Source organism: Oncorhynchus mykiss, chromosome 22, assembly GCF_013265735.2.
Source record: "Oncorhynchus mykiss isolate Arlee chromosome 22, USDA_OmykA_1.1, whole genome shotgun sequence".
In the NCBI taxonomy this organism is placed as follows: Eukaryota; Metazoa; Chordata; class Actinopteri; order Salmoniformes; family Salmonidae; genus Oncorhynchus; species Oncorhynchus mykiss.
The window spans coordinates 24,052,215-24,077,681 of record NC_048586.1 but is presented as its reverse complement, the minus strand read 5'-3'; the positions used below and the strand labels follow the sequence as shown (position 1 = coordinate 24,077,681).

General features: G+C 43.4%; 1 protein-coding gene across 1 annotated transcript; it reads left to right on the top strand.

Moving 5' to 3' along the window:
* The first annotated feature begins 5,376 nt into the window (after positions 1 to 5,376).
* Positions 5,377 to 24,420, top strand: LOC110502071 (calponin homology domain-containing protein DDB_G0272472). The gene is made up of 15 exons (XM_036959586.1): positions 5,377 to 6,084; positions 6,419 to 6,544; positions 6,864 to 6,962; positions 7,061 to 7,123; positions 7,226 to 7,384; positions 7,577 to 7,726; positions 7,843 to 8,001; positions 10,069 to 10,224; positions 10,330 to 10,454; positions 10,524 to 10,742; positions 11,020 to 11,491; positions 17,438 to 17,544; positions 19,125 to 19,190; positions 19,474 to 22,809; positions 23,002 to 24,420. The coding sequence occupies exons 1-15, from the start codon at positions 6,054 to 6,056 to the stop codon at positions 24,103 to 24,105; spliced, it is 6,372 nt and encodes a 2,123-aa protein (XP_036815481.1). The 5' UTR covers positions 5,377 to 6,053; the 3' UTR covers positions 24,106 to 24,420.
* The last annotated feature ends 1,047 nt before the right edge of the window (positions 24,421 to 25,467 follow it).

The following is a 25,467-nucleotide window of genomic DNA, read 5'->3' as shown; positions in this document are numbered from 1 at the left end:
GAGTCTTGCTTGGGCCAAGAAGCACAAGCAATGGACATTAAACTGGTGGAAATCTGTCCTCTGGTCTGATGTGTTCAAATTTGAGATTTTTGGTTCCAACCGCCGTGTCTTTGTGTGACGCAGAGTAGGTGAACTAATTATCTCTGCATGTGTGGTTCCCACTGTGCAGCATGGAGGACGTGGCGTGACGGTGCTTTGCTGGTGACACTGTCTGATTTATTTAGAATTTAAGTCACACTTAACCAGCATTGCTACCACAGCATTTTGCAGCGATACGCTATCCCATCTGGTTTGGGTTTAGTGGGACTATCATTTGTTTTTCAACCTGACAACGACCCAAAACACACCTCCAGGCTGTGTAAGGGTTTTTTGACCAAGAAGGAGAGTGGTGGAGTGCTGCATCAGATGACCTCAACTCAATTGAGATGGTTTGGGATGAGTTGGACCGCAGAGTGAAGGAAAAGCAGCCAACAAGTGCTCAGCATATGTGGGAACTCCTTCAAGACTGTTGGAAAAGCATTCAAGGTGAAGCTGGTTGAGAGAATGCCAAGAGTGTGCAAAGCTGTCATCAAGGCAGCGTATTTGTTTATTTAAGCAATATGATATGGAATGGAGTTCCATGCAATAATGGCTCTATAAAATACTGTATGCTTTCTTGAATTTGTTCTGAATTTAGGGACTGTGAAAAGACCCCTGGAGGCATGTCTGGTGGGGTAAGTGTGTGTGTCAGAGCTGTGTGTAAGTTGACTATGCAAACAATTTGGGATTTTCAACACAATGTTTCTTATATATCAGCCCTCTGATTACAATGAAGAGCAAGACATGCCGCTCTGTTCTGGGCCAGATGCAGCTTAACTTGGTCTTTCCTTGCAGCACTGGACCACACGACTGGACAATAATCAAGATTAGACAAAACTAGAGTCTGCAAGCAGAGCATCTCTTTATTACGGACAGACCTCTCCCCATCTTTACAACCATTGAATATACAGTGGGGAGAACAACTATTTGATACACTGCCGATTTTGCAGGTTTTCCTACTTACAAAGCATGTAGAGGTCTGTAATTTGTATCATAGGTACACTTCAACTGTGAGAGACGGAATCTAAAAAAAAATCCCCAAAATCACATTGTATGATTTTTAAGTAATTAATTTGCATTTTATTGCATGACATAATTATTTGATCCATCAGAAAAGCAGAACTTAATATTTGGTACAGAAACCTTTGTTTGCAATTACAGAGATCATACGTTTCCTGTAGTTCTTGACCAGGTTTGCACACACTGCAGCAGGGATTTTGGCCCACTCCTCCATACAGACCTTCTCCAGATCCTTCAGGTTTCGGGGCTGTCGCTGGGCAATACGGACTTTCAGCTCCCTCCAAAGATGTTCTATTGGGTCAGGTCTGGAGACTGGCTAGGCCACTCCAGGACCTTGAGATGGACCTTCTTCTTACGGAGCAACTCCCTGGCTGTGTGTTTTGGGTCGTTGTCATGCTGGAAGACCCAGCCACGACCTATCTTCAATGCTCTTACTGAGGGAAGGAGGTTGTTGGGGCAAGACCTTGCGATACATGGCCCCATCCATCCTCCCCTCAATACGGTGCAGTCGTCCTGTCCCCTTTGCAGAAAAGCATCCCCAAAGAATGATGTTTCCACCTCCATGCTTAACGGTTGGGATGGTGTTCTTGGGGTTGTACTCATCCTTCTTCTTCCTCCAAACACGGAGAGTGGAGTTTAGACCAAAGAGCTCTATTTTTGTCTCATCAGACCACATAACCTTCTCCCATTCCTACTCTGGATCATCCAGATGGTCATTGGCAAACTTCAGACGGGCCTGGACATGCACTGGCTTGAGCAGGGGGACCTTGCGTGCGCTGCAGGATTTTAATCCATGACTGCGTAGTGTGTTACTAACGCTTTTCTTTGAGACTGTGGTCCCAGCTCTCTTCAGGTCATTGACCAGGTCCTGCCGTGTAGGTCTGGGCTGATCCCTCACCCTCCTTATTATCAATTTCTTTCAAACATCAGTAAATTGTGTCAGTGCAGTACACGTTGTGTGTCGTTCTCAATAAGCATGCTAAACGTCTTAATTTGTTTACAGAGAAATAGCATTATATTTGGTCTAACAATTTTTTACACAACAGTTTGCTAAGAGGTGGCAGCAGACTTATAGGTCTGCTGTTAGAACCAGTAAAAGGCTGGTTTACCACTCTTGGGTAGCGGAATTACTTTGGCTTCCCTCCAGACCTAAGGACAAAGACTCTCCTCTAGGCTCAGATTTAAGATATGACAGATAGGGGTGGCTATAGAGTCAGCTACCCCCCTTAGTAGCTTTCCATCTAAGTTGTCAATGCCAGGAGGTTTGTCATTATTGATCAATAACTATTTTTCCACCACTCCCACACTAACTTTACAAAATTCAAACTTGCAATGTTCTTCTTTCATTGTTATTTTTTTATGCTTGAATACGATGGCTCACTGTTCGCTGTTGGCATTTCCTGCCTAAGTTTTCCCACTTTGCCAAAGAAGGAATCATTAAATGGTTTTGTGATGAATAAGCCATCTGATTCGATGAAAGATGGTGTTGAATATGTCTTTCTGCCCATAATTTCCTTTAAAGTACTCAAGTTTTTTCCTATCATTCTTTATATCATTGATCTTGGCTTCATATCAGTTTCTTCTTCTTTTTGATGAGTTTAGTCACATAATGTCTCACATAATGTCTCAATAAGTCAGATGTGTAGCCAGACTTATTAGCCACTCCTTTTGCCCCATCTCATTCAACCAAACTGTTGTTCAATTCCTCAATCAATCCATGGACCCTTAAAAGTTCTAACAGTCAGTTTCTTAACAGGTGCATGTTCATCAATAATTGGAAGATGCAATGTCATAAGTGCAGCGTCTGGATGCTCCTCATTAATCACATCAGACCAACAAATATTTGTAACATCATCCACATAAAAATCACAGCAAAATCTTTTGTATGATCTCTTACACGCTATTTTAGGCCCAGCTGTTGGAACTTTGGCATTCCTGGATATATCCACTATATTGTGATCACTACGTCCGATGGGTATGGATACAGCTTTAGAACGAAGTTCTACAGTATTAGTAAAAATATAAAATCAAATTTTATTTGTCACATACACATGGTTAGCAGATGTTAATGCGAGTGTAGCTAAATGCTTGTGCTTCTAGTTCCGACAATGCAGTAATAACCAACGAGTAATCTAACCTAACAATTTCACAACAGCTACCTTATACACACGCAGTCGTGGGTGAACAGGGAGTACAGGAGAGGGCTCAGAACGCACCCTTGTGGGGCCCCAGTGTTGAGGATCAGCGGGGTGGAGATGTTGTTACCTACCCTCACCACCTTGGGGGCGGCCCGTCAGGAAGTCCAGTACCCAGTTGCACAGGGCGGGGTCGAGACCCAGGGTCTCGAGCTTGAGGACGAGTTTGGAGGGTACTATTGTGTCAAATGCTGAGCTGTAGTCGATGAACAGCATTCTCACATAGGTATTCCTCTTGTCCAGATGGGTTAGGTCAGTGTGCAGTGTGGTTACGATTGCGTCGTCTGTGGACCTATTGGGGCATTTTTTTGAATGGGGCATGCTTATTTAGGATTGCGAGGAAAGCACTTTTAAAGAACAACCAGGCATCCTCTACTGACGGGATATGGTCCATATGCTTCCAGGATACCCGGGCCAGGTCGATTAGAAAGGCCTGCTCGCAGAAGTGTTTTAGGGAGCGTTTGACAGTGATGAGGGGTGGTCGTTTGACCGCGGACCCATTACGGACACAGGCAATGAGACAGTGATCGCTGAGATCCTGGTTGAAAACAGCAGAGGTGTATTTAGAGTGCAAGTTGATCAGGATGATATCTATGATGGTGCCCATGCTTACGAATTTAGGATTGTACCTGGTAGGTTCCTTGAAATTTGTGTGAGATTGAGGGCATCTAGCTAAGATTGTAGGACGGCCGGGGTGTTAAGCATGTCCCGGTTTAGGTCACAAAACAGTACGAACTCTGAAGATAGATGAGGGGCAAACAATTCACATATGGTGTCCAGGGCACAGCTGGGGGCTGAGGGGGTCTATAACAAGTGGCAACGTTGAGAGACTCATTTCTGGAAAGGTGGATTTTTAAAAGTAGAATCTCAAATTGTTGGCACAGATCTGGATAGTATGACAGAACTCTGCAGGCTATCTCTGCAGTAGATTGCAACTCCGCCCCCTTTGGCAGTTCTATCTTGTCGGAAAATGTTGTAGTTGGGGATGGAAACTTCATAATTTTTGGTGGCCTTCTTAAGCCAGGATTCAGACACGGCTAGGACATCAGGGTTGGCGGAGTGTGCTAAAGCAGTGAATAAAACAAACTTAGGGACGAGGCTTCTGATGTTAACATGCGTGAAACCAAGGCTTTTACGGTTACAGAAGTCAACAAATGAGAGCGCCTTGGGAATGGGTGTGGTGCTGGGGGCTACAGGGCCTGGGTTAACCTCTACATTACCAGAGGAACAGAGGAGGAGTAGGACGGCTAAAGGCTATAATAACTGGTCGTCTACTGTAGTGCGTTGGGGACAAAGAATAAAAGGAGAAGATTTCTAGGCGTGGTAGAATAGACTCAGAGCATAATGTACAGACAAGGGTATGGTAGGATGTGAGTATAGTGGAAGAAAACCTAGGCATTGGGTGACGAGGGCTGTCGCGTCTCTTGAGGCACCAGTTCAGCCAGGTGAGGTCTCCGCATGTGTAGAGGGTGTGACAAAATAGCTATCGAAGGCATTTAGGGCGGGGCTTGGGGCTCTACAGTGAAATAAAACAATAATAACCAACCTAAACAGCAGTAGACAAGGCATATTGACATTAGGAAGTGGCATGTGTAGCCGAGTGATCATAGGGTCCAATGAGCAGCAATAGGTGAGTCGGAGCAGTTCGGTAGGTGCTACTACGCTACGCGAGCTGGAGCTAGCGGGCCATGGCCAGCAGATGGGTCTTCGGCGACGTCACAATGGAAAAGCCTGTTGAAACCACCTCGGATGATTACGTCGGCAGACCAGTCGTGATGGATCGGCGGGGCTCCGTGTCGCCAATAAAGGGTACAGGCCAATTGGCATAAGAGGTATTGTAGCCTAGGAATTAGCTGGTAGACCTCTTTGGCTAGCTGGAAAATGGGCCTAGCTCGAGGCTAGCTCAAGGCTAACTGCTGTTTGCTTCGGGACAGAGACAGGAGTAGCCACTCGGATTGCAGCTAGCTAGCTGCGATGATCCGGTGTAATGGTCCAGAGCTTACGCTAGGAATCCGGAGATGTGGTAGAGAAAAAAGCAGTCCGATATGCTCTGGGTTGATATCGCAGGCTGTGCAGACTGGCAGGTATTGACCGAACTGAGGCTGGCTGGTGTCCGAGTTAACTGTGAAGACCGCTAGCAGTGGCTAACTGACTAATGGGCCTAGCTCAAAAGCAAACAGATAGTAACAGATCCATACCATGTTGGGTGAGGCGGGTTGCAGGAGAGTATATTCAGTCCGTAGATGGAAAGTGGGATTAAAATATATACCAAATATATACGGGAGGAAAACTATTATTTACACGGGACAAGACAAAACACACGTCCGACTGCTACGCCATCTTGGGAAAAAATGAGCATGTGTAGGGCTGTGACTTCAATCAAATCAAATGTATTTATAAAGCCCTTCTTACATGTCATAAAGTGCTGTACAGAAACCCAGCCTGAAACCCCAAACAGCAAGCAATGCAGGTGTAGAAGCACAGTGGCTAGGACAAACTAGCCAAAGACTTGAATGGAATATGACTGAAGGAGTGGGATATTTATTTTTCATGTGTCTCTTTTTTAAATTTTGTATATCGTTTTTTCCCCTTTCCAACTATCGATATTTGTTCCATAGTTTACCATCCGTACAGTAGGTGGCGGCATGCATCTCTAACGATTATTTGCGGACCGCCATAATACCATAGAAGAAGAAGGTTATTTCGGTCGAGGAACGTCACCTGCGTCTGTCTGTAAGGTGTTCCGAAGCCAGGGAAGGGATGACCGGCGAGACGGAGGCTGATATACCTGGTAAGAAAACCTGTCAAGTGTCTGTATCTCGCTTTTTTAAGCATATGGCTGTTATTTAGATAGTGTAGCACCAGTAATGTGTGGTGGTGAGCATTCGCTAACCTGTTGCTATTTCTGGCTTGCTGCGACTTAACGTTTAAATAGGTAGCTGACAACCGCTTGGCATTAGGATTTACCTACTCCTGTAACGTTAGCCTAGTGAAATCAGGGTCATTTTAGTACAACCAGACCTTGTAGGCTATATTAGACCTGTTATATTCCTAAACCCCAATGAAATGTCATAGTCTCTCTCCTGTCTGAAGGTAGTTTTTTTTTTTTTTTTTTACCGTAACAGAAACGGGAGCAGTCTTCACCTTTGGGAAGAGCAAGTTTGCTGATAATATGCCCAGTAAATTCTGGCTGAAGAATGACCATCCAGAGGAAATCTCATGTGGGGGGGATCACACTGCTGTCATAACAGGTACTACTCAGTTTGTAGCCAACTCTCTCCCATGGGAGTGGGTGACTTGGAGATGCTGTATAAAACCATAAATTATCTGTCTGTTGTTTATAAAATGACTAAGTTATTATAAATAGTTATTAACAGTTTATTGATGCTATATTGAACCTGTAATTAGTTATTGCGATGAAAAAAGGTTTTATACTTCAAGACGTGTAGTATTTAGGCATTCAAATAAAAATAATGTTTTTACAAAAAATGCATAAAAACAGTGTAATTAAGAGTTTTTTTAATAGCAGTTTATGAAATATAAGTGTAATGCCTTTTCTCCTACCTGTAGGCCATGGCAGGCTGTTCATGTTTGGAAGTAATACCTGGGGTCAGCTAGGACTTGGGTCAGAGATCAATGTCAACATCAACAAGCCCACCGCTGTGAAAGGTCAGTCAGTCCATCATGTACTAGGATTATGTTTGACTCATGTTTTGTCGAAGTTTTGCTACGTTTTGTAATGTTAAAACCTATGTTTTTTCCTTTAGCGTTGAAGTCTGAAAAAGTTAAGTTTGCATCATGTGGGAGAGACCACACAATAGTGTGCACATGTAAGAGAACCATGTTATTTTACTCTGCATTACTTGAGAGGATGTTATGAATGAATATCTGCTGTTATCATTACTTATGAGTCTTTCCCCCATGATTGTCAGGGAGTGGGCGTGTTTATGGTGCTGGCAGTAACCAGGAGGGGCAGCTTGGTTTGGGACACTGTGACGACACAAACACCTTCCACCTGCTTCATCCTTTCTCCGACCATGCACCCATCAAAATGCTTGCTGCTGGCTGCAACACCTCAGCTGCCCTAACAGGTAAGGATGATGACAGATGGGTTGTTTACTGGCATCATCAGTGTAGAGCAGTCCTATCTGTCTATCTGTCTATCTGTCTATCTGTCTATCTGTCTGTCTGTCTGTCTGTCTGTCTGTCTGTCTGTCTGTCTGTCTGTCTGTCTGTCTGTCTATCTGATCTTTCACATGCCGTCTGTGTGCTGTATTGTTAAGAGGACGGCAGGCTGTTCATGTGGGGTGATAACTCTGTGGGCCAGATCGGTCTGGGCACAGAGAGCTACACCTCAGAGCCCAGAGATGTGATGGTGGGACAGCCAGTGGCCTGGGTGTCTTGTGGATACCACCACTCAGCGTTTGTCACAGGTACACTCACACGTGCATGGTTATTTTATATTGGGATCTTAACCTTATGCATACCACATCCTGTTGTTATATAATAACGCGGCTGGGTTATTGTTGTTGGTTTGGGCTTGTTCCAGTGGATGGGGACCTCTACACGTTTGGGGAGAGTGGGAGCGGAAGACTGGGGGTATTCCCAGACCAGCTAGCCAATCACAGAGTCCCTCAACGTGTGGAAAGCATCCAGGACCCGGTCATCCAAGTGTCCTGTGGAGGGGAGCACACAGTGGCACTCACAAGTAAATACCTCTGTGAAAGACTATTACTATTAACCTTTACACATGTGAGTTCCAAATATCTCTAACGGTCGCCCCAGTGTGAGATGTTTTAATGCGCGTGATGTCAGAATGCATCACTGTTCCAAAATATGATTGTTACGCAATAGGACAGTTAACCCGTGCTGCCCTCAAACCAAGGCAGACTGCCTGCTAATCTATAGGCTACGAATTGAGGTCTGTTCCGTCTCCTCGTTAATTCACATAAGAATTAGCCCATTTCACTGTTGCTGACAATTTATGTTTTAGGCTTTACTGAGCCGGACAAACTTCTCTCTTCGACAAGAGCCCAAGCACTTCCCCAGTGTTTCCCCCAAGTAGGCATCTCTAGTCAGAACAGGCCCTGCACAAACTTTTTCCCCCTGGCAAATTTTCTGACTGGCGGCCGCGTTGTATTCATTGTTGTTTTCCTTACAAATAATAACTTTGGACATGTGTGCATTCCTATCCAAGTAAGTGCCTTATTTTCTGTATATTGTGTTGTCATTTCTACTGTAACATATTGTATGTATGTATGGAGCAAAATATATTTACTGTATTCCGATTCTTGCATAGATTGTAATGGACACAAATGATGTGTGTAAAATACTTTTTTGAAGGTTGTACTGATTATGATGAGCTAATGCTAAGCTATTTTCCAGCTATTTGTGGTGCCATGTTTGTTGACACCATACAATGCATTCTGATTGTCACATAAAGATGTCAGACAAATATGCTATAAAAAACAAGGTGAAGGGATAGTTCACTCGACTGACTTATGGTGCTTTGAAGACAACTGAGAACTGAAAAATACGAGGTCAAATCATGATGTCAGTGATCTTTAGGTCGGAAAGAGGCCCGAGTTCCTGAGTTGGAATTCTGAGGTGGATGACCGTTCAAAAATATTTTTCCCAGTCGGAGCTCTTTTTTTCCCGAGTTCCCAGTTGTCTTGAACGAAATGAAGGCGGAAGTCAGAGATATCTAGTTGTTTGAACATCAGATTGTAACTATGGTATATCAGGGTTGCCAACTTAGACCTTTCCAGGGGTTTTATTTTTATTTAACGTATAAACTTCTCCTGTGTTTGCCCCCCATTTATTGATAAATCCCCCCATCGTAGTAATATTTCCTGCATGATATGCCCCCACGATACCTTCCCCCATTTCTTCCGCCCATAGACTTAAACTCCCCACAAATGAAATGAACCCCCGCAACAAACGGTTTCATCCCTGTTTAGCTTTCACACTATGGTTAGGCTAGGCAGTAGGCTTGTATTTGGGGTAATGATCTGTGAGGTGATAACATTTTATTTGCTTTGTGATTTGTCAAAAATGGTAAATTCATGTGCTCTGGTTATTGTATACACTGTAAAAAGTACATCAAAGATTTGTAATATGCTGAAAGTTCATATTTTTCACGCATTGGGCGCAGCCATCTTCGACTTTGACTTTGACTTCAAGCATAAACAAACCTGGCTGCCAGCATAAAGAATTTAGCTGCTGTTAGTTTAGCTCACACGCATCTATTTTCTAAACAATATTACATTTCTCCCTTCTGCTCACCAGATATGTGGTATATTGTAAACAAGTTTAGTTGTTAGGTCGCTAACTTATGTTAATTTTTTTGTCAGCACAACCTGTTATTTAGACTGGTTTATGGAATGAGTTTGGATGTGTTCTGTGTGATGTTTGGATGATGAAGTTTGCATTTATCTTTTACAATAAAAGACGAAATTGAGGAATTAAGTTGTGAAGACCTTTTATTTATCATCAGTACAAAAACATTGTTTAGATGCTTTTCAGACAACAATGCTGTTTAGACACGTTTGTTGCATCATACGTTCTGTTGCCACTGTTCCAATCACATATTTGCGAAGGTACTCTGCAGGGACCACTCAACAATGATCACAAATATGTGATCGTACGTGTCAAAGGGTTAATACTAACTAAAGATACAGTACTGTTAATGAAATAAAATAGTCTGTCTACTGTTCCTAGCTGGTAACTGTCTCATCTTCTTCTACACCTCTTTCTCTTCCTCTCCATGTTCCAGAGGACAATGTGTACGCATTTGGGCGGGGGCAGCATGGGCAGCTAGGCCATGGGACCTTCCTGTTCGAGGTACCTTTGCCAAAAGCACTGGACCACTTCCGGAATGGCAGAGTCAGTCACGTAACCTGTGGAGAGAACCACACTGCAGTGATCACAGGCAATCTTCCATACTATTCTACTAGTATACACTGTTGAATGGATGTTATTCAGAAATTTGAAGCCTGAGCATTTTTCCATTGAGACCTCATTTCTCTCACTCCAGACAGTGGGATTCTATACACCTTTGGGGACGGTCGCCAGGGTAAACTAGGACTGGGGGAAGAGAACTTCACCAACCAGTTCAGACCAACACTGTGCCCACGCTTCCTCAAATACAGTGTCCAGTCAGTAAGTCAAGTAGTGTCTGTGTCTGTGTCTATGTTCGTGCACCTGCTAATACTGTGTATGTGTGTTCAGGTGGCATGTGGCGGCTCTCACATGCTGGTGCTGGCTATGCCCAGACTCCCAGAGGTTGAGGAAGTGGTGATAGAGGAGGATGATGTTACAGAGAGCATTCTGGAGTCTCTGGAGACCTACACCGAGCTGCTCCTGATGGACCCCTCCTTCCTGATGCCCAACTCACAAACCACACCTCCTCTCTGGACCCTGTCTGCTAGGGCCCGCCGCAGGGAGAGGGTGAGTACTGCCAAAACATCTGACAGTTCCAGAAAGGAGATCTGAAGTGTTGATTACAAAGGGTGACGAGTTGTGGTGTTTTGGTTGCCTTCACTGGCGACCAGTGTTGCATCACATTGCTGCACCTCAGTAATGGTCATGTGTAGTAGCCGACTTTATATGAACCAGTCTAAGTAACTACTCTTTAATACTATTATTATGGTCTGAGGGAGCAATTTAGCCCTTATGAAGCCATTATTTAGTAGATGTATCTACTTTTCTGTGTTGTGTGTTTCAGGAGAGTTCTCCAGAGCAGTTTGGCCAGATGTTCCGTAACCTTCCGCCTCTGATGTCAGGCTTCCTCAACACCTCCCTGCCCCTGTCCAGAAATATCCGCATCTCCAGAACACCATCTGAAGACCTCTGCACCTCCTCACTGTCCTCCAATCCCTCCTCAAACGACCCCCCCAGCCCCTCACTCTCCCTTAAATCCAGATCCAAAACCCCATTAACACCGTCACCCAAGTTCATATTCCCAGACCCTCCTAGCCCTTCACTCTCCTCCAAGTTCTCCCCTAAGAAGAGGCTCAGCCCATCAAAATCCCCCAAATATGCATCTAAAGAACACCTCACCCCCCCACAGTCCTTTAAATCCACACATAAACTCATCCCCACCTCCTCAGTGTCCCCTAAACCCTCCTCTGTAAAGCCCACAGATGACAAACAATCCTCCAAAATGCTGTCTGAGGGTCCCACCACACCACAGACAGGTAGCTGAATCCTACAATGCTGTCTTTCCTTTTCACCACAGTACAGTGCCTTCGGAAAGTATTCAGACCACTTGAATACTTTTGTCTTAGAATTAATTTATTTTTTATCCATTCTAGAATAAGGCTTTAACGTAATGTGTAAAAAGTGGTCTGAATAAGGCACTGTATACAGGCATAACTGCTTCCCATATTCTATGACCTATCCAGACCTGGGTTCAAATACATGGATTTCAGTATCTGGTATTTCAAATACTTTTTCTGTGTATTTGTGTATTTTCAACTACACAGCCCAAAACAATCATTCATAAAACTTAAATTAATCGCAGTCTCAAATAGCCACCTATCCCTTTTAATAGCCAGGCAACTGCACACATTTCAGCAAATAACGCCTAATTCAAATAAATACAGGGCCTATGTGAATTTTTTATGAGGTAACCATGAATTACCATGACATTTACAAGGTTTAATATTTGAATTTGGTAAATAAAATAATTCAGTGATGACTTGAAAAAATTGTCAATCATCCGATTTTTATCGCCAGTAAGAAACTGCTAGCCAATGGCTACTAACAGCTGAGAGCTGCAACTAACTGGCAGGCACAAAAACCATCAACATTCTAGGGAGAACAGACCCCCAGAAATTGGCCGATCACATTCTAGTGGAGAAAGTAAAAACTGCCAAAAATGCACAGTCAAGAGGAGAATAATTATTCTGTCAATTAAACGTTTTTATTTTTCGAATAGAGGCATACTAAGACAAAACGTGACACAACGTGTAAATGATAACACATTAGTGCAGGAAATGAAGACATTTATTAAAATGCTGGAAGTGCATGCTGGAATTCAACAATTAACAATGCAAATGAGCAAACGTTGTGTTAATTATGGAAGTAGACGCCTGGCTCAAACAGAAGCCTTTCTCTAATAAACAGCTGTTGTGATCAGTGATTCAAGCAAATAAATGTCTGGGCTATTAATTGAAGTTTTACAGACTTTTATTTGTAAAAACCAAATAGTCTGCCAAATTGTATTTAACAGTATGTTCAAGTACTTATTTCAAATAGTATTTTCAAATACCTGGGTTAAAAGTATTTGAGTGTATTTGAGTCAGTGTATTTTAGTTTTCAAATACTTTCCAAGTGTATTTCCAAATGCATTATAATATTTTTTTAATAAAATACCAGTCAAAAGTTTGCGCTCAACAGTGCATCCCACTTGTAAAGCCATCCGAAACGGTGAATCCCACTTGTAAAGCCATCTTTAAGACTAAACTTTGGCTAGCCTATCCTTCCTCCTAGACTTTAATTGTTGCTTTTATATATTTGATTCTTGCCTTTATTTATTTATACATACACACACACACACACACACACACACACTACCATTTAAAACTTTGGGGTCACCTTGTTTTCCATGAAATATAGTCAAGACGTTGACAAGGTTATAAATAATGATTTTTAATTTAAATAATAATTGTGTCCTTTGCTTTCGTCAAATAATCCTCCATTTGCAGAAATTACAGCCTTGCAGATCTTTGGCATTCTAGTTGTCCATTTTTTTGAGGTAATCTGAAGAGATTTCACCCCATGCTTCCTGAAGCACCTCCCACAAATTGGATTGACTTGATGGGTATTTCTTACGTACCATACGGTCAAGTTGCTCCCACAACAGCTCAATAGGGTTGCGATCCAGTGACTGTGCTGGCTACTCCATTACAGACAGAATACCAGCTGACTGCTTCTTTCCTAAATAGTTATTGCATAGTTTGGAGCTGTGCTTTGGGTCATTGTCCTGTTGTAGGTGGAAATTGGCTTCAATTAAGCTCCGTCCACAGGGTATGACTTGGTGTTGCAAAATGTAGTGATAGTCTTCCTTCTTCAAGATCCCTTTTACCCTGTACAAATCTCCCACTTTACTGCCACCAAAGTACCCCCTGCTTGACAGATGGCGTCAAGCACTCCTCCACATATTTTACTTTTTTCTGCGTCTCACAAATGTTTTTCTTTGTGATCCGACACCTCAAACTTAGATTGGTCTGTCCATAACACTTTTTTACAATCTTTTTCTGTCCAGTGTCTGTGTTATTTTGCCCATCTGAATCTTTTCTTTATATTGGACATTCTGAGATAGGGCTTTTTCTTTGCAAATCGGCCTAGAAGGCCAGCATCCCGGAGTCGCCTCTTCGCTGTTTACGTTGAGACTGGTGTTTTGCGCGTACTATTTAATGAAGCTGCCAGTTAAGGACTTGTGAGGTGCCTGTTTCTCAAACTAGACAGTCTAATGTACTTGTCCTCTTGCTCAGTTGTGCACCGGGGCCTCCCACTCCTCTTTCTATTCTGGTTAGGGCCAGTTTGCGCTGTTCTGTGAAGGGAGTAGCACACAGCATTGTACGCTGTTTCTTGGCAATTTCTCGCATGGAATAGCCTTAATTACTCAGAACAAGAATAGACTGACGAGTTTCAGAAGAAAGTCTTTGTTTCTGGCCTTTTTGAGCCTGTAATCAAACCCACAAATGCTGATGCTCCAGATACGCAACTAGATATGCAACAGATACGCAAAAAACAAGGACATTTCTTAGTGACCCCAAACCTTTTAACGGTAGTGTATATATATATATATATATATATATATATATATATATATATATATATATATATATATATATATATATATACAGTTGAAGTCAGAAGTTTACATACACTTAGGTTAGAGTCATTAAAATTAGTTTTTCAACCACTCCACACATTTCTTGTTAACAAACTATAGTTTTGGCATGTCGGTTAGGACATCTACTTTGTGCATGACACAAGTACTTTTTCCAACAATTGTTTACAGACAGATTATTACACTTATTCACTGTATCACAATTTCAGTGGGTCAGAAGTTTACATACACTAAGTAGACTGTGCCTTTAAACAGCATGACAAAATGATGTCATGGCTTTAGAAGCTTCTAATGGGCTAACTGACATAATTTGAGTCAATTGGAGGTGTACCTGTGGATGTATTTCAAGGCTTACCTTCAAACTCAATGCCTCGTTGCTCGACATCATGGGAAAATCATAAGAAATCAGCCAAGACCTCAGAAAAATATTGTAGTCCTCCACAAGTCTGGTTCATCCTTGGGAGCTATTTCCAAACGCCTGAAGGTACCACGTTCATCTGTACAAACAATATTACACAAGTATAAACACCATGGGACCACGCAGCCATCATACCGCTCAGGAAGGAGATGCATTCTGTCTCCTAGAGATGAACGTACTTTGGTGTGAAAAGTGCAAATCAATCCCAGAACAACAGCAAAGGACCTTGTGAAACTGCTGGAGGAAACAGGTACAAAAGTATCTATATCCACAGTAAAATGAGTCCAATATCGACATAACCTGAAAGGTCGCTCAGCAAGGAAGAAGCCACTGCTCCAAAACCGCCATTAAAAAGCCAGACTACAGTTTGCAACTGCACATGGGGATGTAGATTGTACTTTTTGGAGAAATGTCCTCTGGTCTGATGAAACAAAAATAGAACTGTTTGGCCATACTGACCATCGTTATGTTTGGAGGAAAAAATGGGGGGACTTGCAAGCCGAAGAACGCCATCCCAACCGTGAAGCACGGGGTGGCAGCATCATGTTGTGGGGGTGCAAGGCTGCAGGAGGGACTGATGCAATTCACAAAATGGATGGCTTTATTAGCAAGGAAAATTACATGGATATATTGAAGCAACATCTCAAGACATCAGTCAGGAACTTAAAGCTTGGTTGGAAATGGGTCTTCCAAATGGACAAGCATGTCAACTGTGTGTGTATATATATATATATATATATATATATATAAGAAAACCCTTGAATGAGTAGGTGTGCCCAAATGTTTGACTGGTACTTTATATGTAAGTTTGGACACACCTACTTTGGACTGGTACATATATATTATATGTGTATGTATGTATACAGTCCCAGTCAAAAGTTTGGACACACCTATTCATTCAAGGGTTTTTCTTTATTTTTACTATTTTGTACATTGTAGATTAATAGTGAAGACATCAAATGTGAAATAACACATATGGAATCATCTAGTAACCAAAAAAGTGTTAAACAAATCCAAATCTGTTTTACATTTTAGATTCTTCAAAGTAGCCACTTTGCCTTGATGACAGCTTTGCACACTCTTGGCTTTCTGTCAAACAAGTTCATGAGGAATGCTTTTCCAACTGTTTTGAAGGAGTTGCCACATTACCTGAGCACTTGTTGGCTGATTTTCCTTCACTCTGCGGTCCAACTCATCCCAAACCATCTCAATTGGGTTGAGGTCAGGTGATTGTGGAGGCCAGGTCATCTGATGCAGCACTCCATTACTCTCCTTCTTGGTCAAATGGCCCTAACCCAGCCTGGAGGTATGTTTTTGGGTCATTGTCCTGTTGAAAAACAAATGATAGTCCCACTAAGCGCAAACCAGATGGGATGGCGTATCGCTGCAGAATGCTGTGGTGCCATGCTGGTTAAGTGTTCCTTGAATTCTAAATAAATCATAGACAGTGTCACCAGCGAAACACCCCAACAATATCACACCTCCTCCTCCTCCATGCTGCACGGTGGGAACCACACATGCAGAGATCCTAGCATTCACATACTCTGCGTCTCACAAAGACACGGTGGTGGGAACCAAAAATTTGGACTCATCACACCAAAGGACAGATTTCTACCAGTCTAATGTCCATTGCTCGTGTTTCTTGGCCCAAGCAAGTCTCTTCTTATTATTGGTGTCCTTTAGTAGTGAATTCTTTGCAGCAATTTGACCACGAGGACCGGATTCACGCAGTCTCCTCTGAACAGTTTTTGTTTAGTGTTTGTGTCTTTTACTTGAACTTTGTGAAGCATTTATTTGGGCTGCAATCTGAGATGCCGTTAACTCTAATGAACTTACCTCTGTAGCAGAGGTAACTCTGGATCTTCCTTTCCTGTGGCGGTCCTCATGAGAGCCAGTTTCATCATAGCGCTTGATGGTTTTTGCGACTGCACTTGAAGAAACTTTCAAAGTTCTTGACATTTTCCGGATTGACTGACCTTCATGTCTTAAGATCGGTGTCCCTAAACCGGAACGGTTGTTGTTAATATGCGCTAATGTGACTAGAATGACATTGTAAATAGCAGCCAACTTTCCAGGACATATACAGTAGACATGTCTTATGTGGGCAGAAAGCTTATATTCTTGTTAATCTAACTGCACTGTCCAATTTACAGTCGCTATTAGAGTGAAAAAGACCATGCTATTGTTTAAGGAGAGTACTCAACAACAAAACACTTATCATGGCAACTGGTTTGATATATTCACCTCTGAAGGTAAATAATGTACTTACATTCAGTAATCTTGCTCTGATTTGTCATCCTGTCTTAATGTAATGATGGACTGTCGTTTCTCTTTGCGTATTTGAGCTGTTCTTGCCATAAAATGGACTTGGTCTTTTAACAAATAGCGATATCTTCTGTATACTACCCCTACCTTGTCACAACACAACTGATTGGATCAAACACATTGAGATGGAATGAAATTCCACAAATTAACGTTTAACAAGGCACACCTGTTAATTGAAATTCATTCCAGGTGACTACCTCCTGAATGCCAAGAGTGTGCAACGCTGTCATCAAGGCAAAGGGTGGCTACTTTGAAGAATCTCAAATATATTTTGATTTGTTTAACACTTTTTTGTTACTACATGATTCCATCTGTGTTATTTGATAGTTTTGATGTATTCACTATTATTCTACAATGTAGAACATAGTAAAAAATAAAGAAAAACCATTGAGTAGGTGTGTCTAAACTTTTGACTGGTACTGTATATCTGAATTCTTACATTGAATGTATGTGAAAGTAATTGAGATTTTTGAAATAGTATTTTAACCCAAGTCTGGACCTATCCCAGTGCAGCCATGTTCTCAGTATCTGTATTTACAGAGAGGACCAAGGACACTGTGATAGAAGCAACTGACAACCGGATGCTCATTGAGAATTTGGAGAAGAACATGGATGAAGAGGACAATAAAGACATGTTGCCAGACCTGGTGAGTACATTGGTTTTATTATAGAATATTACAATTTGTAGCATGTGTTATGTGTAGGTAGGTATGCTGTCTTGCTTTCTTCTGAGGTACAGTATGTGGGCTCCATGTCTTTGGCCTGGGATCATAATGATCTCTGTTCCCCTCTACGTTTGTCTGGGTTTTCTGTTCTCCTTTACTTTGGTCTGTGGCCTGGGTGCTCCAAGGCAGGAAACAGTGTTTGCAGGCAGTCTTTGAGTATTCCAGGAAAATGTGCATAGCTCAGCGTGTGTGTGTGTGTGTGTGTGTGTGTGTGTGTGTGTGTGTGTGTGTGTGTGTGTGTGTGTGTGTGTGTGTGTGTGTGTGTGTGTGTGTGTGTGTGTGTGTGTGTGTGTGTGTGTGTGTGTGTGTGTGTGTGTGTGTGAGATAGGGGGGGCATTTTCCATTTGGTGGAACACAGGGGGGAAACCCAAAACCATTCATTTTAATTGTACTTGTTTTGGGATCTCTCCATCTGTTTCTGTATCTGTCTTACGCTCATTTGCTTTTCCAAGAAAACATGTCATAAGTCTCCTCAAGGCAGCTTCAGTGCTACAGATGGCTCCTGCCAATAAACAAATGTGTTTGAGCTTAACCCATGTCCCTGCCACCATCTCTCCCATCACCATACACACACAGAACAAGTATACACATGCACACACACATACAGCACCTCCTTGTGTGTAGCTAATCCATAGTGTTGACTTGGCTGGGATGACGACACACTTCACGTCCATGTTTCCATGACTCCTGCTGAGGGAGACTGTGAGGGAGTCTCCTGTGTTCAGATGAGAAGCGTATTTAGCTACACATAGCCAAACACTGCCACAGAAGCTGGATGCTTTTAGTGATACAAGCACAATGTTTTTACCAACAATATCTTCATCACAGTCTTCATCAGACCATGCTTGTTGCAGCACACAATGACATCCAGCACTGTGAACAACAGACGTGGAGGAGAGAGAGCAGCTAGAGAAACACATGATATTGGGAAGACCAGGCTTTTCTTTTCGTTGTGCTTCCTCTCCCATGCATCTGAGGTCATTCTTTACACAGAGCCATTACAGTGTCTTGCGTGCTATGAGCCTGAGTGTATACTGTACAGGTTTTATCTAGTCCATGAGAGCCTCTGAGGTGTAGTATATGAGAAGTTATGAGATGGATGAGTTTGGCACACATTGATGAAGGTGCATATGTTAATGAATTGTATGGAAAATCTTCTAATAAAGGTTGCCTTGGCAATGAGCACCCTCTCATTATCTTAGATTATCATTTATTTCCAGCAGAGATGGGGAAAAAATAGAGGGATTGAATCGCCATGCGTCTTAGTTCTTCCTACCGGCCTCTAGTTATGTGGTTTGTAGGCTCATGCTTGCCTGCAGGAAAGCTGATTACACACACTTTGTTTACATTCCTGATGGAAAGAAGATTATAGCTTTTGTGTTGTAACCCTTTATAGTGGTTTCATTGTAAGAACTTCTATGTAAGTATTGCCGTATCTCTATATAGTTCAATGAGATGTTGAGTTTGGTTGTGAGACTTGTGTCCCGTTCTCTTTGAGGCAGGCATTACCATCAGGAGGAGATTTTGGCGATGAGACTGGGACTACATCTGCAGAACAGAAGGATAAGGTATGTTATTGTATTTACTGGAAGGGAGAGGAAATAGTCTTTCTCCTTTTGTCCTTTACTACACTCTACCTTTAGCTACTTTATTCTGCTTTACACTTTACTGTCTCCTCTTTATGTTTCAAATCCTTCTCTCTTTTTCTCTACTCTTTGAATATTCTCTCTTTTTGCAAAACCTTATCCTGTTTTCATCTAATTCTTCCTTTGCTCTCTTACTTTTATTTCTCTTTACAACTTTCTCTGTCTTTCTCTTTCTGTCTCCTTCACTCTTTCTCTATCGCTCCAGGAACATAAAAAGGGTCGGGCTCTGAGGAGAGCTGTTAAGGAGGCAGAAATGGAGGTTGAACAAGCCCGGGCCAACAGGAAGCCGCAGCTACTTTCTCATAAGGCCCTTCCCACCGAGCTTCTGAGAGGCTCCAGCTTGAGTTCATTAAAGGCAGAGGGCACGCCCCCAAAGAGCCCCAAATGCTTAATGAACCCTCAGACCCCAGCCAGCGGCAAGGAAAACATTGTCTTGACAGGAGAAAATTCTGGCATCAAAGTGAACACCAGTAAACTGACAGGTAGTAATCTGCAAAGCACAGGTAAAGCAGGGTCTAAACCAATTTCACCAGCAAAGAAACAAAGCAAGTTATCCGTATCGAAACCTAGCACTCCTACACACAGCCAGATCCAGATATCTGTGTCTAAACCCAGCGCTCCAAAACATGGTCAAAACAAACTGTCTGAATCTAAACCCAGCACTCCAAAACATGGTCAAAACAAACCTTCTGAATCTAAACCCAGCACTCCAAAACATGGTCAAAACAAACTGTCTGAATCTAAACCCAGCACTCCAAAACATGGTCAAAACAAACTGTCTGAATCTAAACCCAGCACTCCAAAACATGGTCAAAACAAACTGTCTGAATCTAAACCCAGCACTCCAAAACATGGTCAAAACAAACTGTCTGAATCTAAACCCAGCACTCCAAAACATGGTCAAAACAAACTGTCTGAATCTAAACCCAGCACTCCAAAACATGATCAAAACAAGCTGTCTGAGATGAATAAAGGTACAGAGATGAAAGGTAAAGGCCCTGTAAAAGTTCAAGGTAAAGAGGCTTTCAAAGACAAGAAATCTAAAATTACAGCAGAAGATACTAAAACAATTGAAGTTCAAAATAAACCACTTCAAGAGATCGTGTCCCCTCCAGTCAAAGTTAAAGGTAAACCTGTGGAAAAGGAAACAACTCCAATTAACGCTACTGCTGAAACCATTCCTTTGAAAGTAAAGAGCATTCCCAAGAAGATTGTAGATGATAACAAACCATCTGAATGTAAAGGCACTCCAATAAAAGCAAAAAAGAAGGCAAAAGAGGTGAATGAAGAGAAGATGGAAGAGTCTATTACTTTCAACGAGTCAGGGACAACAGTGGGGAACAAAATGGCAGTTAAAGATAAAGGCAAAGAAAAAGAAAGTGCACCCACCAAAACAAAAAATGTGCCCAAACCAAAAGATGTTGAAGCGAAACTAACTGAGTTAGAGGGAGCCCCAGTGAAACTGAAAAGCAAGCCAACAGAGGTTTCCAGCCAAGCAGTCTTAGTAGAACCTACCTCAAAGGCCAAATCACCAGTCACATCACTCTCATTATCAGATGCACTACCTCAAAATGCTGGAGATAAGAAGTCAACAAAGTCACTTGTTGTCTGTCAGGTCAGGGATAGAGTGGAGGTCCCAGGGGAAGATGCCTTTGATGAATCCCAGGAGGGGAAGCCTAGCTGGGGAGGATTTCTCAGCGATGCAGCCTCTCTCCTTCCAGATGTGGGGATGGCGGGGACAGCCATGGGGGTCCTGAGTGAGGCGGTGACCAGCGTGAGGGGGATTCAGTCGGAGAGTGACACAGACACTTCTATCCCTCCTCGGCGGTCCAGCCGGGTAGAGAGGTTCACCAAACAGAGCGCCATCACCCAGCCTTCCTCCACATCACCCTCTTCTTCAACATCAGATCCAAGCACAGCTGAGCAAAGCAAGAGGACTGACACCCGCATCGGCACCCTCAGGAATTCTGATCGGGAAGTGGGGAGCAGGATTTTTGAGAAGGACCCAGAAACCACAGAGGCTGCTAGCGAGAGGTCAGGAGGTCAGGCCAAGGTCGATTATGATGAGAACTCTAGTAGTCAAAGTTCGGGAGCTGAGGATGATGAAGATAAAGAGTCCACAAAGAGACATGGAGATGGGACAGAAATGGAGAGCACCAAACAAGAGGAAAAAGAGGATTACAGAAGTGTTAAGGGTCTGGAAGATAACAGTGAAGACAGTGATACTGTGGCCAGCGGAGAGGGAGAGGAGGGTAGAGAAGAAAAGAGTGAAGACAGCGAGGGCGCGGAAGAAGAAAAGAGTGAAGAGAGCGAGGGCGCAGAGGCAGAAGAAAAGAGTGAAGACAGCGAGGGCGCGGAAGAAGAAAAGAGTGAAGACAGCGAGGGCGCAGAGGCAGAAGAAAAGAATGAAGACAGCGAGGGCGCGGAAGAAGAAAAGAGTGAAGAGAGTGAGGGCGCGGAAGAAGAAAAGAATGAAGAGAGCGAGGGCGCGGAAGAAGAAAAGAGTGAAGAGGATGCGGAGGCGGAAGAAGAAGAAACGAGTGATAGTGTGGGGACAGGAGGGGGGGAGGAGGAAGACGAGAGGTGTGAGAGTGAGGGGACAGGAGGGGGGGAGGAGGAAGACGAGAGGTGTGAGAGTGAGGGGACAGGAGAGTGGGAACAGGGAGAGAAGAGTGATAGTGATGTGACTATAAAGGGGGAGGAGGAAGAAGAGAAAATTGATGAGGGCACAGTACAGGGGGAGGAGAAAGAAGAGAAGAGTGATAGTGAGGGGACAAGTGATGGGGAGGAGAGCAAAGAGAGTGATTCTGAGGCAAGCCTAGAGGAGGAGGGAGACGAGACGAGTGCACAGAGTGAGGGGGAAGGAGAAGAGGGCGAAAGTGGTTCTGGGACAAGTAGAGAGGAGGAGATGAGTGAAGAAGAGTCCAGTGATGAAGAGAGTGGGGATAAAGAGGAAGAGGAGGAGAGCAATTCGAGTGAGTATGAAAATGAGGAGAGTGGTGATGAATCCAGAAGTGAGGCTGAGAGCAAGAGTGAGGTATCAGCAGAAGAGAAAGAAGATAAACAAGCAGAAAGTAAAGCCACTGAGTCAGCAGAGGAGGAAGGAGAGAACCAAGAAGAGGAAGAGAGTGGAGCAGAGGAGGAAGGAGAGAACCAAGAAGACGAAGAGAGTGGAGCAGAGGAGGTAGGAGAGAACCAAGAAGAGGAAGAGAGTGGAGCAGAGGAGGAAGGAGAGAACCAAGAAGATGAAGAGAGTGGAGCAGAGGAGGAAGGAGAGAACCAAGAAGACGTAGGGAGTGGAGCAGAGGAGGAAGGAGAGAACCAAGAAGATGAAGGGAGTGGAGCAGAGGAGGAAGGAGAGAACCAAGAAGATGAAGAGAGTGGAGCAGAGGAGGAAGGAGAGAACCAAGAAGACGTAGGGAGTGGAGCAGAGGAGGAAGGAGAGAACCAAGAAGATGAAGAGAGTGGAGCAGAGGAGGAAGGAGAGAACCAAGAAGATGAAGAGAGTGGAGCAGAGGAGGAAGGAGAGAACCAAGAAGACGTAGGGAGTGGAGCAGAGGAGGAAGGAGAGAACCAAGAAGATGAAGAGAGTGGAGCAGAGGAGGAAGGAGAGAACCAAGAAGAGGAAGAGAGTGGAGCAGAGGAGGAAGGACAGAACCAAGAAGAGGAAGAGAGTGGAGCAGAGGAGGAAGGAGAGAACCAAGAAGAGGAAGAAAGTGGAGCAGAGGAGGAGGGAGAGGAGAAGGAAAGTAGTGAAAGTAAAGAAAATGAGGAGGAGGCAGGCGTAAGTGAGGAGGAGGGGGAGGAAGATGAAGAAAGTGGAGAAGGTGAGGATGATGCAGGAGAGGGGGAAGCAGTTGAGGGTGAGGATGAAAAGGAAGGTGAAAAGGATGAGAACAACGAAGTTGAAGAGGGTGAGGAGGGACGAGAAGATGATGAGAAAGAAGCCAGGGGAGAGGAAGAGGTTGAAGGTGGAAAAGGTGAGGAGGAGGAGGAAGAAGAAGAAGAAGAAGAAGAAGAAGAAGAGGGAGACAAAGAAGCAGAAGGAGAAAAGGAAGGAGAGGAAGAGGGAGAGGAGGAGGAAGAAGAAAGACAGCAAGGAGAGGGGGAGGATGAAGGAAAGGAAGAGGGTGAAGAAGAAGAGGAAATTAAGAATAGAGAAGATCAAGGAGAAGGAAAGGATGAGGATATGAAAGAAAGAGAAGAGAATAATGAGAAGAAAGGAGAGGATGAGAGTGAAAAGGGGGATGGTGAAAAACAGGAAGAGGAGAAAGAGGAAAGAAGAGTGCATGAAGAGAGAGATGAGGAAGCAAATAAACAAAAAGAGGAAAGGGAGTGGCAAGAGGAGGAAGATGAGGAAGTGAAGGGAAAAAACGGGGAGGGGGAGGAGAAGGGGGGAGGTAAAAAAGAAGGGAAAGAAAATAAGACAAGTGATTTGGAGGTAGAACAAGAGGAGGAAGAAGAGGGCGCATGTGAACAGAAAGGGGAGATGGATGAGGAGGAAACGGGAGAGGAGGAAGGGGAAGGAGAAGAAGAGGAAGAGGAGAAAGATAGTAAAGGAGAGGAAGAGGAGGAAGAGGGAGAGGAAGAAGAAGAGGGAGAGGGGGAGGAAGAAGAAGAGAGAAAATCACAGAAAGGGATAAAGAAAGGGTCACAGAGCGTACCACCTAAAGCAGCTCCCCCCAGCAGGAAAGGGAAGGAAGAGCCCCCAATGGAGAAACCCAAACCACCGGCCCGCACCAAGCTGAGGACCACAGGGGGAAAACAGGCCAATGGAACCCAAGAATCCCAACAGTTCTGGAACAATGTCTTACCCCAGTACCTGGAGCTGAAGTGAAATATACTGGACATCAATGGTTCCCAATTTTATTTGGGTCAGAACCCATAACCTGACTGTTAATAACAGCTGGAATGGGTCTGGACCTCAGAAAACTAAGCCAGGTGCTCAATATACAGCACGACCCTACGTAAACTCCTTGAATTTAATCAATATCTGCATACAATTTACACAATATGCCCACTGTACTGTAAGGTACTGAACTGAGTGTACTCATGCACTATACTGTACTGAATTGTAATATACAGTGCCTTGCGAAAGTATTCGGCCCCCTTGAACTTTGCGACCTTTTGCCACATTTCAGGCTTCAAACATAAAGATATAAAACTGTATTTTTTTGTGAAGAATCAACAACAAGTGGGACACAATCATGAAGTGACATTTATTGGATATTCTGATTTATTGGATCTCTGAATGATCCAATGTTGACCTAAATGACTAATGATGATAAATACAATCCACCTGTGTGTAATCAAGTCTCCGTATAAATGCACCTGCACTGTGATAGTCTCAGAGGTCCGTTAAAAGCGCAGAGAGCATCATGAAGAACAAGGAACACACCAGGCAGGTCCGAGATACTGTTGTGAAGAAGTTTAAAGGCGGATTTGGATACAAAAAGATTTCCCAAGCTTTAAACATCCCAAGGAGCACTGTGCAAGTGATAATATTGAAATGGAAGGAGTATCAGACCACTGCAAATCTACCAAGACCTGGCCGTCCCTCTAAACTTTCAGCTCATACAAGGAGAAGACTGATCAGAGATGCAGCCAAGAGGCCCATGATCACTCTGGATGAACTGCAGAGATCTACAGCTGAGGTGGGAGACTCTGTCCATAGGACAACAATCAGTCGTATATTGCACAAATCTGGCCTTTATGGAAGAGTGGCAAGAAGAAAGCCCTTTCTTAAAGATATCCATAAAAAGTGTTGTTTAAAGTTTGCCACAAGCCACCTGGGAGACACACCAAACATGTGGAAGAAGGTGCTCTGGTCAGATGAAACCAAAATTGAACTTTTTGGCAACAATGCAAAACGTTATGTTTGGCGTAAAAGCAACACAGCTGAACACACCATCCCCACTGTCAAACATGGTGGTGGCAGCATCATGGTTTGGGCCTGCTTTTCTTCAGCAGGGACAGGGAAGATGGTTAAAATTGATGAGAAGATGGATGGAGCCAAATACAGGACCATTCTGGAAGAAAACCTGATGGAGTCTGCAAAAGACCTGAGACTGGGACGGAGATTTGTCTTCCAACAAGACAATGATCCAAAACATAAAGCAAAATCTACAATGGAATGGTTCAAAAATAAACATATCCAGGTGTTAGAATGGCCAAGTCAAAGTCCAGACCTGAATCCAAT

Bases quoted from the DNA above. Each gene is read 5' to 3' on its own strand.
- LOC110502071 (XM_036959586.1), top strand. From the start codon at position 6,054: ATGACCGGCGAGACGGAGGCTGATATACCTG. The intron at 7,385-7,576 runs GTAAGGATGATG...TGTATTGTTAAG, and splicing joins CACCTCAGCTGCCCTAACAG to AGGACGGCAGGCTGTTCATG. The intron at 8,002-10,068 runs GTAAATACCTCT...TCCATGTTCCAG, and splicing joins GCACACAGTGGCACTCACAA to AGGACAATGTGTACGCATTT.